Source organism: Capsicum annuum, chromosome 8, assembly GCF_002878395.1.
Source record: "Capsicum annuum cultivar UCD-10X-F1 chromosome 8, UCD10Xv1.1, whole genome shotgun sequence".
NCBI lineage: Eukaryota > Viridiplantae > Streptophyta > Magnoliopsida > Solanales > Solanaceae > Capsicum > Capsicum annuum.
Window position 1 is genome coordinate 161,141,815 of NC_061118.1, and position 11,683 is coordinate 161,153,497.

An 11,683-nucleotide genomic window follows, 5' to 3' on the forward strand; every position below is an offset into this window, starting at 1 on the left:
CACATTATTTTATGGTACCACTAATGGACAGTTTTAATTGCTTTTTTAATCATCTTACTCTATAAATAACAATGACCAGGTCTTCATACAGCACCCATCTTGAAGAAAAATTTGCTGCTTCTTCTTTAACTAACAAGTACTTATAACTTCCTCAATGGCTGCTCATAACCAAGTCCAAATCACCATTCCTAAAGACCATAATGACCAAAAGCAAACCCCTGAGGGGGATTTTGACTACTCTCAAAGAGCACAATGGGTTCGTGCCGCTGTTTTAGGTGCCAATGATGGATTAGTCTCAATTGCATCCTTGATGATGGGTGTTGGAGCTGTCCAAAAAGATGTAAAGGCCATGATACTTACTGGATTTGCAGGCCTATTTGCCGGTGCTTGTAGCATGGCCATAGGAGAGTTTGTCTCTGTATACTCTCAACTAGACATAGAGCGAGCTCAAATAAAGAGAGATAAAGAGACAGGAGGACAAAACCAAGAAGATGACGAAGGTAACAAGGAACAACTGCCAAGTCCATTTCAGGCAGCTGTAGCCTCGGCTATTGCATTTTCATTGGGTGCCATTGTGCCAATTCTTGCTTCTGCATTTATAGCAAGCCATAGGGTGAGGCTGGCTGTGATTGTGGCTGCAGTGAGCTTAGCATTGTTTGCATTTGGAGGAATTGGTGCTTTCTTGGGCAAAAGTCCTATAGTGAAATCTTGCGCCAGAGTTTTAATTGGTGGCTGGATGGCTATGGCCATTACCTTTGGGCTCACCAAACTGATTAGCTCTACTACTGGCATGGAGTTTTGACTATCCTTTTTCCTTTTCCTAGTTCAGAATAATCTGCTTAAGAAGTCAATGATGCATCATGCATGTCCAATTAAATCTCCTTTTCTGTAATGATTCTGGGAGTCACTCAAAAAATGGTATTGAAGTGTTGTCTAAAAATATATCCATTTTACTACTGAAAAATACTAGCTATAACAAATAACTTTCTACTTAGTTATGATATGCTAGACATCATCAACTGCTGATATCTAAAATTTCATCAAAATGCTGATTAATAAACAAGAACAACGCCTCAATTACAAATAATGTTGCGGTAAGGCTATATCAGATCTTCTAAAAACATTTTCTCTATTCAGACCCGAGTTCCCGATGAACCATTAATAAGAGGACTCAACTTGACTAATTGTCAATAACTAAAGGCAGCCTTTCTTTTCCTGGGCTTAAGATTGACACCTTTATCATATTAATTCACGACAATTAAGAGAACAAACGGAAGGATAATCAGCCTTGGCCAATTTCAAGACTGTTCACAACAGAAAATTGAAGGTAAAAGCTTGTTAGTTTTCCACATAAATCAACCTTGAGATAAATAATATGCCAAGAACTTAAGCACTTGAAATCTCTATGTCTTCCATACATTTAGAAGTATATATTTTCCAAAATCTAAGCAGTCCCAAATAGAGCCTGACAGATCTTTTGACTGGATGTTACTCTTTGACTAGATTACTTCTATCTGTGACAAGCTAGAAAGAGTAACTACTGTCCAACAAAGACTTGTTTGTTAAAACCCTCAAGACATACAATGTTGACAAGACCCAATTCCTCATATTGCAAAGTCTTGAAATATGCTGCCTTCTTATGCCCCATAATCCTACTTAGACAGAAACGAGCTAGTAACTGTTCTATCGTCTTTATGATGAGAATTTTTTTATATCGTGAGGTTCATTCAACGCGTGAATTTACGTTCCGTGCATTCACATGTTGTATACAATTTTTTTACTAAACTCTTAATAGCAAGTCTGATATGTTAAATTAGAATATACAGTACTAACTTGCTATAATTAGTTCAATTGCACTGGTAGTGTAAATATTATTAGCGTGTATAATTTAATTTGAAAAAAAAATGAGTTTCAACCTTCAACCCTCAACCTTCTTGAAGATGGTGGATTTGTTAGTGGATTTAGAGTTTATGGCCTTAAGATAGTAACTTCCACTTCATTGTGGATCAGAAAAGAGAGAAAGAAACTAATTAGAGCGTGTGTGCTTTGTGTGAATGGCACACTTCTTGGTATACTCTTAATATTTTCCTTTAACCTCTAGCGTCGAAAGCACACAGCACCCAAAAATTATATAATGCAAAAAAATATCTCTCATATCTCTATTCAATCAAGTGCTTTCCTACACTGCTGTTATATGAGATAGGTGTTCTCTTGGTGGATAAATTTGGTCCAAAGTAAGAAACTTTCTTAAAATTCTGCATTAAAAAAATGAAGAGCTTGTGGCCTTTGTATGGATGGCACACTCTCTGGAATACTATATTCTTCGCCTTCTCAGCGTTAATGTGGAGAGCACACTCCACCTTATTTTTATATACCAAAGAAAGTACGTCCCGTATCTCTGGAGATTCATGCATGATGCATGCAAGTGATTTCCTATACGGCATTCCATATTCACAGGGCACCTTTTAGGAATGGTCACTGGAAAATGAGATTTTACCAGAAAGATGGTGAATCAAATGAAAATATGAAATTGTAGATTCATTTTGCAAAGTTTCGAATCTGTTAATAAACAAATGCAAGGCTCTAGAAAGCACACAATCAGAAATTAAAAGGAGATCAAATGCAAAACTGACTTGTGCTCAACACACTAATATTATTTTATGGCACTCAGCTTTCTGCTCAGGTTGATTGTTTATTAGTCATACTGCCCTATATATAACCATCAGAGGGGGGGATTGTATCTTCAAAAACAAAGAATCCCTATTCAAGAAATCAATCATTCCTTCTCAAACAATTCCTTAAATTTTACTTCATGGCTGCTCAAAACAATGTTCAACTTACTGCCATTAAAGAAAGCGATAACCATAACAAAAAACAAGTACCTGAAGAGGACTCTGACTACTCCCAAAGGTCACAATGGCTTCGAGCTGCTACATTAGGAGCCACTGATGGATTGGTTACGACTGCATCTCTAATGATGGGTGTTGGAGCTGTCCAGAAAGACATTAACGCCATGATCCTAGTCGGTTTTGCAGCGTTGTTTGCTGGTGCTTGTAGCATGGCGATAGGAGAGTTTGTTTCTGTGTACTCTCAACTAGATATAGAGTTAGCTCAAATTAAGAGAGAGACCAAAATAAAAGGACAGAATCATCATGAGCAGCAAGAAGAAGAAGACAAGAAGGAAGGACTGCCAAATCCACTTCTGGCAGCCGTAGCTTCTGCTGTTGCATTTTCATTGGGTGGCATAATACCAATTCTTGCTGCTGGATTTATATCTAACCATAAGGTGAGGATGGGCGTGGTGGTGGCGGCAGTGAGCTTGGGATTGTTTGTATTTGGAGGGGTTGGTGCTATTCTTGGGAAAAGTCCTGCAGCGAGGTCTTGTGCCAGAGTTTTAATTGGTGGCTGGATGGCTATGGCTATTACCTTCGGACTTACAAAACTGATAGGCACTGCTGGCATGGAGATGTGACCGGATCGTTATGTTCCTGTCCCTATTCCCAGTCCAGAATCATCTCTTTTAGCAAATATCTGTTGTGTACTTGTGTTCCTTACTTCCAGGATAAGAATAGAATAAATGGAAGATATCTCTTTCTGTAATGGTTCTGGTTTGAATGAATGATAGTAACGCGTTTTCTGAAATTTATGTACCCGTAATCTTGCTTCTTTAATATGGTTGGCATCATCAAATCTTTATTGAACTCTTTCGTAGCAGACATGCAGTCCAATTAGGTGAAGTAACATGCTACTGATGAATCTAGTTTGCACCATGTAGCTTCTTGCTAAATGAGGCATCATCTATACCTATTTCACTCTAATTAACAAATTAATCGTTTAAGCACTCAAACATGATTTCAAGTGATTTATAAATTTGAAAGCACTCTATTCAAGAAGCAACCCAATCCCACAGCCTCACCGCTTGATGATGAATGTATTCGGGGTGACAATTGCATTAACAGTCTATTAACAAAATGTGTTAACCATTTGCCACTATCTATGTAAAGCAAGCTAAATAATTGGCAAGAAACATTAATCGAATTTTTTACTATGTGTACGGTACAAGCTAAGAAAAACCATTAATCAAATTTGCTACTATGTATATGGTGCAAGCTAAGAAAGTTGGCTAATCGAATTTGTTACTATGTATATGGTGCGTGTCTTACTTTTTTGTTGAATGATGAGTGTTAAGACCTGCCTCAGTTTCAACCATTTAAATTTTCTACTCCTATTTTTATTCGCGACTTGCACAAATCTCAGTTGCCAAATCTTGAATCAGCCAAATGGTTTGAGAAATAGAAGAAATGGTGCTAATATATTATCTAATCTCTTAGTGGATTATAATGCTTTTGGCCTTAATGAGTCTCTTATGAATTCTTGAGTGAGAGAGCTTGTGGCCTTTATGTGGATGGCACACTTGCTGGAATACTTGAATGTTTTGCTTTCTTAGCTAGAGCACACCCCATAAAAGGATAAAGTAAACCGACTGCCAAACATCTGTTAAACGAGCTACGTGTTCAGTTAGTGGATTCTTCAAGTTTTTTTTGGTCTAAAATCAGTAGCATTTTAAAAATAACTCCATTTAAAAAATGAAGAGCTTGTAGCCTCTTTGTGGATGGAACAGTATAATTTTTGCCTTCTCAGCCTAAGTGTGGAGAGCACACTCCACCCTATTTTATATACAAAAGTATTCATGCAAGTGATTTCCTATAATGCATTCCATTTTCAATGAATCCATTTCATAATTTGCAACAGTACTGAAACAGAATTCCTATGGCCTTTATTCCTTGAAACAGAATTACTATGTAATGAGCGTAAAAGGTAGTTGCATCATTACACAGTGAATTCAAAGGTAATTTGCAAGATAATGTGGTCCTTACAGACCCATCCTTGAAGAATTGTCACCAGATATAAGGTCGTTTCACCAGAAGAGATGGGGACCAGAAAGGAGGAAAAATATATATATGAAACTTGCAGATTCATTTTGCTAAGTTAGAGATGTGTTAATAAAAAAAGCAAAAGGTTTTGGCAAGCATGCAATCAGCAAAAAGAGAGAAAAGACTCAAAAAGTGCCACAAAGCCTTGTGCTCACCACACTACTAATTTTTTTAATGGCTCCACTTTCTGCCCCAGACTGATTAAACTTTAGTCATCCTGTCCTATATAGAAGGGAGATTACATCTTCATAAACCACAAGCCCTTCAATTTTCCAAAACAATTCCTTAGAAAACTCCTTCATGGCTACTCAAGACCATGTCCAAATTACCATCCCTAATAAACAGGACAACCAAAACCAAGTCCCTGAAGAGGATTTTGACCACTCCCAGATGACACAATGGCTTCGAGCCGCTGTGTTAGGAGCCAGTGATGGATTGGTTTCAACTGCATCTTTGATGATGGGTGTTGGAGCTGTCCAAAAAGACGTAAACACCATGATCCTTGTCGGCTTTGCATGGTTGTCTGTTGGTGCCTGTAGCATGGCCATAGGGGAGTTTGTATCTGCACACTCTCATCATGTACAGCAAGAAGAAAACGAACACAGGAACGAAGGACTGACAAATCCTTTTCTAGCAGGCCTAGCCTCAGCTGTTGCATTTTCAATAGGGGGCATAATGCCAATTCTTGCTGCGGGATTCATATCTAACCATAAGCTTAGGCTGGCTGTGATTGTGGCTGCAGTGATCTTGGGCATCGTTAGCATTTGGTTGAATTGGTGCTTTTTTGTAAAGAAGTCATACGGTGAAATCTTGTGCCAGAGTTTTAATTGGTGTCTGAATGGCTATGGCCATTTCCTTTTGACTGTCCAAACAGACGGCCTCTACTGGCGTGGGGATGTGTTAGGAAATTTTTATTCTTGTCCCTTTACCTAGTGCTTAAAATCATGTTACTTCGCACACAGTTGAATGAATTTCATGGATAATAATACTATTAGCAAAAAAACTGAGCAATCATAGAATTTCATTGATGAGTTTTCAGAATCGATGTGTTTTCGTATTACAACAATTTGATCCACGTTACTTGTATTGTATATATGTGGTGCTAGCTAGACGAATTAAGGTATGCAAGATGCTTATCTTTTAATGAAATGACAGAGGACCGCTAAATGGCTTGAATTGTGTCTTTTGCTTCAAATAAATTAAATCTCGTTTCTTAGGTTCATTCAACTACCATAAAGGTCGAAGGTATTAAATCAGTCTTTACATTTCACTAATTAACCCTCCTATATTCCACAGCATCAAATCTTTCCCCCCATTATGCCTTTACATCTTCATGTAAAATACATATATATCCATAATGCAATTTTCAGAACTTCGAATCTTAGCAAGGTTTCCAAAAAGTGTTGATTCTGAATCCACATAATTTCACAAGGTCCCAAGCCAACAAAATTCACTTTCAAAGGAGTAATTAGGACTAGGACTTAGTTTCTGCATCCAGAAATGGCTCGTAACTGAACAAGCCTGGGACTTCAGCTATCACGAATAATACCTACACGTTGGTATAAGACAAAACTGCACCAATATGCTTTCCCAAAGATGATTCCTATTGAAGAAATAACCATTCCTTTTTTTAATACACCAAAAAAAAAAAAAAAACAGAAACTAAAAAACCGACGACTGAAGGCAGCACTAGTAAATTCAGAACCGTATAAATAAGCGCATAGGAGAGCTCAAGCTGATGAAACAGCAAACTTCGTATTGAAAGGACCAAGTCAAAAATTAGCAGCCAAACACAATCATCACATACTAATTTCCTGGAGGGAAGTCCCAAGATCATCATCATAGAGGACGAACGTTATAATTCTCCAAGTGCATTTCATGCTCCATCTCCTCCATAGAGATATACACTATAAACCACATTTTTAAGCACTACTTTCCCAATTTCTTAAATCTTTTCCTACAATATAACTTCGGAGAAAAAGAACAAACCTGTATATAAGCAATGACACAAATAGATCTACAAAATAATAAAAGAAATATATAAGTTTGCAAACAGATCATCTAAGAATACATACAGCTCGTTTACCCAAGACTATAAGCACAAGGGAAATGGATCATAAGCTACAGTCAGATGATGAAGCTCCCAGCACAAATTCAGAAACCAAAAAAGGGGATAAATTCCCAGCTCCAAAAATATTTCCTGAAATTTAAATTCTGAATTGCTTCCCATTAAGAAAAAGGAAAGGGGCAGAAAAAGACTCAAAAAACACTTCCCTCTTCAATCCACTGGTGACTCAAAATAGGTCAAAATTTCCAATTGGAGTTCAACGACAGAACTATCTGTCACGTCGAGAAAAGGAGATACCAAGAACCAGAGCTGACTGGGAAATGAAGCCTGGCTGAAATTGGTTTCGAACACATTTGGTACTTGAGACCGAGACTACAAGGAAAAGAACAAGAACCTCCCCGTGAAAGAGCAACACCAAAGGACAAATTAATGGACCCCCAACTGCTGCTCTTCAAGAGTATCTAAACATCTTTCCATCTAACAGGAAACTAACTCTTCCACTGATGATCTTTCCATGCAGAAGCATTCTCACTTGTCAAAATGCTTTCGCAATTACAAAATTTAAATGTACAAAACTAGCAAGAGAGCCAGTCATATACCCAAAAAAGGCCAAAGGAACAAAACAGCCTGCCAAAAGGTTAACAAAATTAATATCATAACAGCTGAGAACCTGGAATGGACTAATGGAGGTGGGATTAATGGAATAATTACCTGGTTAACTCCAATTAACTGTTAAAGAGATTTTACAAGAACACAACAAAAAAGGCCACTCCTAATCCAGCTCTACATTCCAATTAGACATGAATACCTGCAGGCCCAGGTATTTGATCACCACTACTAAGTTCAGGTAATTCATCAGACCCATCAATCACAAGGCAAAGTTTCAGAGGTGTGATTTCCATGCAAGAACATTATGAATCCAGCATCAAACAACAGTTTTCAAATTTCCAAACCATGTAAGCAAATAACCAGCAACCACAGTGCCATTCAAAAGTGTGAGGCCATATTCAAATTTGCAAAGTAAGCAAGCATAAGATCCCAATAAAACCACGTTATCGAACATTTACGGACATAGAAAGTAGTTTATAACAGCCAGGTCTCAAGAGCTCAAACGATTCCGCTGACAGGCCAGGGAAACAAGGCACCAAATAGACATACACCAAATCATTTGCATCCAGCTTGTAGGACTCTTAACTCTTCAGCTGCATCAGAAAGAATTGAAGTTTAATCAGCTCTTGAGTAAGAGAATACGGTGAACATCAGATTTGAAACTCAAGAAATCTAAAAGCCTACCACAATTTAAAGCATCAGCCTCGATAGCCTCCAGAACTGCGACGATCATATGGCCCAGAGCGATCACGGTTATAACGATCACCTCCATCACGACCACCGCCGTCTCTGCTGCTGCGGCTACCATATCGATCTCCGTTCCTGTCAGGTCCACCTCTACCACCACCGCCGCCATACCGACCACCTCTACCTCCTTCACTAGGGCATTCTCTGGCAAAGTGTCCTGGCTTACCACAATTATAGCAATCTCCACCAGATCCCCGCCCACCTCCATAATCACGGCCACCACGATCGCGATCACGACCGCGATCTCGGTCACGGTCACGGTCACGAGGTCGATCATTATCAAAATCTCTACCTGAACCTTGTTGAGGCTGGGCTTTGTCTACAGTAATAGCACGACCGTCTAAGTCCATTCCATTCATTGCTTCAATGGCATCTTCCATTGCTCTCTTATCATCAAACGTAACAAAACCAAATCCACGAGATCGGCCAGAGAACTTGTCAAGTACAACCTGAACCAAAACGGATAGGGACATTGGAAAGAAATTTAACATCCAGAAAAAGGAAAATAGAAAGCAGGAAACGAAATAAGAAAATGAGAGAAAACAGAGGTAGACAACTACTATTTGAATTCTTATCACAGAATTCATAACACACAGAAACCTTCTAATGAATTGCTGAAGTCTGACAAGAACAACTCACATTCTCATTTATTCTCGCATCTAAACTTAAATTTTGATACTTGTCCGATGCAATACCTTAAGCTACATTTTCCGAAATTAACTATTTCTTTATCATGAGTTTAAGGGATCTCATTCTGCCTAAAAGGAAAGCTCTATGAAAGTTCCAGAATTGCAGAACTTTTAATAGCTATCATGAAGCTGAAAACCTTTTCCACAAAGCCCCGGACGATATATCTGTGCATCCATGGAAAAAGACACTGATTACCTCCTTCACTCATTAGAAGTTGGGAGTGAAATCAGAACTACGATTTCAGTGATATCAGCACAAAGGCAGCTATAGAATTCAAAGTGCAAGAGTAAGAATTTGTTTATGGATCAATTAAGAGATCTTATTTACCAATGAAAAATATGTACAGAGCTTTTGGCACTGATTTCAACAAGTCCCAAACTCAGGCACAGCAACCTCACTTCTTCATGCAAAAAAAAAATACACTATAGCCAGAGTCGCTCGACGAAAAATTCAACAAACCAAGGATAAAATTCAACTAATTCATAATTCTTCCTAGCAAGAGTAAGAAATTACTCGGAAGATTTGAATTTTTCACCCAAAGAGATCAAAATAGGTGCACTAACAAGCAGGTAGAAGGAAGATAAGATGAAAGTAGTCAAAACAGTCATCCCTCCTTTACAGGAAGGAATTTGCAAGTAAGAATGGTCTAATACTAGTCTAAAGGATAGGGTGAAATCCTGAATAACAAACTGGACACAAAAGATTAGCCCAGCAGCAATAAACAAGAACAAAAAATAAGATAAAGAAAAGAGAAAAGGAAAAACAATGCTCTGACAAATTAACGAATTGGAAAACAACCTAAAAATCAACCATCCTCACCTTTGCATCAACAAGATTGCCGAACTTCTCAAATGCGTCTTTTAATCCTCGATCAGAAGTTGACCATGACAAGTTACCGATAAAACAACGATATTCGTCTTCCTCCGACATTTCTGAAACAGATTGCTGCTACTGAAAAAGAAATAGAGAGAAACAGAGATTGTGGAGGAAAGAGAGAGGCGCGAAGTCAAGCCAAGAGCCACAACAGGTGCACAGAAAGGTTAACTCAGTTATGATATCGGCCATGCTTATGTGGACTACAATATTAGATCCATTTTGTCTGCCTCGGACAATAATAAGCTTAGACAAACAAGTAAAGAGCTCTATATAATCATCAAGAACAAAGAATGAAAATACAATTCAATGGGACAGATCTTGAACAACATAATCCTCTACATAGTATCTTAATAATAGTATACTCCAATTTGTCACAAAGTTCATGAGTTTGAACAATTTGCTTTTATGTCCTACACAGAAAGCACATCAACCACCAAAATCATTTTGTAAACCCTACCATTTGGCAGACACCAATAAAGAAATGAACATCCTTCCTATGTGTGGAACGTGGACAAATATTTCTAAATTTGTACAGATTAATCATATGCAAACAAGAAAAAGAACTCACAAGCCCACAGTCCCAATCTATCACCTCTAACTTAGTTAATAATACCCATCAGTATTAACTACTTAACTGCTTAGCATACTGTTCACCACATCAAATTGTGCACATCACCAATATAGCCAAGAATATATAATATCGAGAGAACAAAGATACATGAGTCATTCTTCAACACTAACATGAGGTGAGTTCTTTATTCCTCTTGAAAAATATGGGATCCAGCGATCAATAGAGAAAAATCGTTATCTTTATTTTTAAAGAACGTAGTGTCCGCACCGACCTCGACCAATTACACAGGATAAACAACGACATACCAAGTGTAGCAAATCCAATTACACGGGATACCTTGAGTAAAAATCATTTATCTTCTATTTTATCGGCCAATAAAGTACAAATTGAAACACAGATAGTACAGATAATTTTCTCAAGAGAAATAAATCAAGAAAAGAACATGGGTATGTCAATTTCACATTTTTATCAAACCCCAAATCACCAATTGCCCTAATTAATAATTAAAGCTTCAGACAGCGCAAAATAAATTAGATCTTATACACAGATCGTAAAAGAAATTAGATACTAGTAAGAACCAAAAAATTGTAGGTAATTGTGAGTACAAATTAATTGGTACCTTAGAGAAGAATGAAGAGAAAGTTGAGAGAGCGGCTATGATACGCAGAGATAGGAGTAAAGTCTTGGTAGCGTTGTGCTAAAAAGAGGGAAAAAAAAACAATCTAGAAGAATCGGGTCACAGTGGGTGCAAAACCTAATTTTATTTTACTTAAATTAATTTTTATTTTTCTCTACACAACTATAACTATTGTTCATAATATTTCGAAGTATATTTTATTTTATTTCAAAATATTTATTTGGCCATGAAAATCAAAAACATATTTCAAAATATTTTTTCACAATTTTTGATTTTTTAAAAAATACCTCAACTTTTTGGGACTCGTTTTTTTCTATCGCTTAAAAAAATCTATTCAAGGTCTAAAATATTTTTGAAAATATTATGCCTAAACACGACTTCAATTTTATTTTCAACTTTTTTTTTTTGAATCCTAGGAGAACCCGCAACCGCTGCAATTTCTACCACAGTCTCTACTCTTCAGGTGAGCACTTTGTGCACACTGGGTAAATCCCTCCTATGCAATCGCACGTAAACCACAGAGGAGATGTAAACCGCACTAGGTAAACCCC

At 37.5% G+C, this 11,683-nt stretch overlaps 4 protein-coding genes across 7 annotated transcripts; 3 read left to right on the forward strand and 1 right to left on the reverse strand.

Moving 5' to 3' along the window:
- The first annotated feature begins 55 nt into the window (after positions 1–55).
- Positions 56–1,378, forward strand: LOC107879887 (vacuolar iron transporter homolog 4). The gene has a single exon (XM_016726817.2). The coding sequence runs from the start codon at positions 155–157 to the stop codon at positions 800–802; it is 648 nt and encodes a 215-aa protein (XP_016582303.1). The 5' UTR covers positions 56–154; the 3' UTR covers positions 803–1,378.
- Positions 1,379–2,427: 1,049 nt separating this feature from the next.
- LOC107879888 (vacuolar iron transporter homolog 4) lies at positions 2,428–6,609 on the forward strand. Its single transcript, XM_047394908.1, has one exon. The coding sequence runs from the start codon at positions 2,813–2,815 to the stop codon at positions 3,470–3,472; it is 660 nt and encodes a 219-aa protein (XP_047250864.1). The 5' UTR covers positions 2,428–2,812; the 3' UTR covers positions 3,473–6,609.
- Positions 5,235–6,609, forward strand: LOC107840008 (vacuolar iron transporter homolog 4). Its single transcript, XM_016683697.2, has one exon. The coding sequence runs from the start codon at positions 5,235–5,237 to the stop codon at positions 5,865–5,867; it is 633 nt and encodes a 210-aa protein (XP_016539183.2). The 3' UTR covers positions 5,868–6,609.
- Positions 6,610–7,920: 1,311 nt separating this feature from the next.
- Positions 7,921–11,280, reverse strand: LOC107840009 (glycine-rich RNA-binding protein RZ1A). Of its 4 annotated transcripts, none has more exons than XM_016683699.2 (4): positions 11,115–11,280; positions 9,868–9,996; positions 8,296–8,807; positions 7,921–8,204 (listed from the first exon to the last, which is right to left on the reverse strand). In XM_016683699.2, exons 2-3 carry the CDS (start codon positions 9,976–9,978, stop codon positions 8,310–8,312), a joined length of 609 nt encoding a protein of 202 aa, XP_016539185.1. In that variant the 5' UTR covers positions 9,979–9,996; positions 11,115–11,280; the 3' UTR covers positions 7,921–8,204; positions 8,296–8,309.
- Between the last annotated feature and the right edge of the window lie 403 nt (positions 11,281–11,683).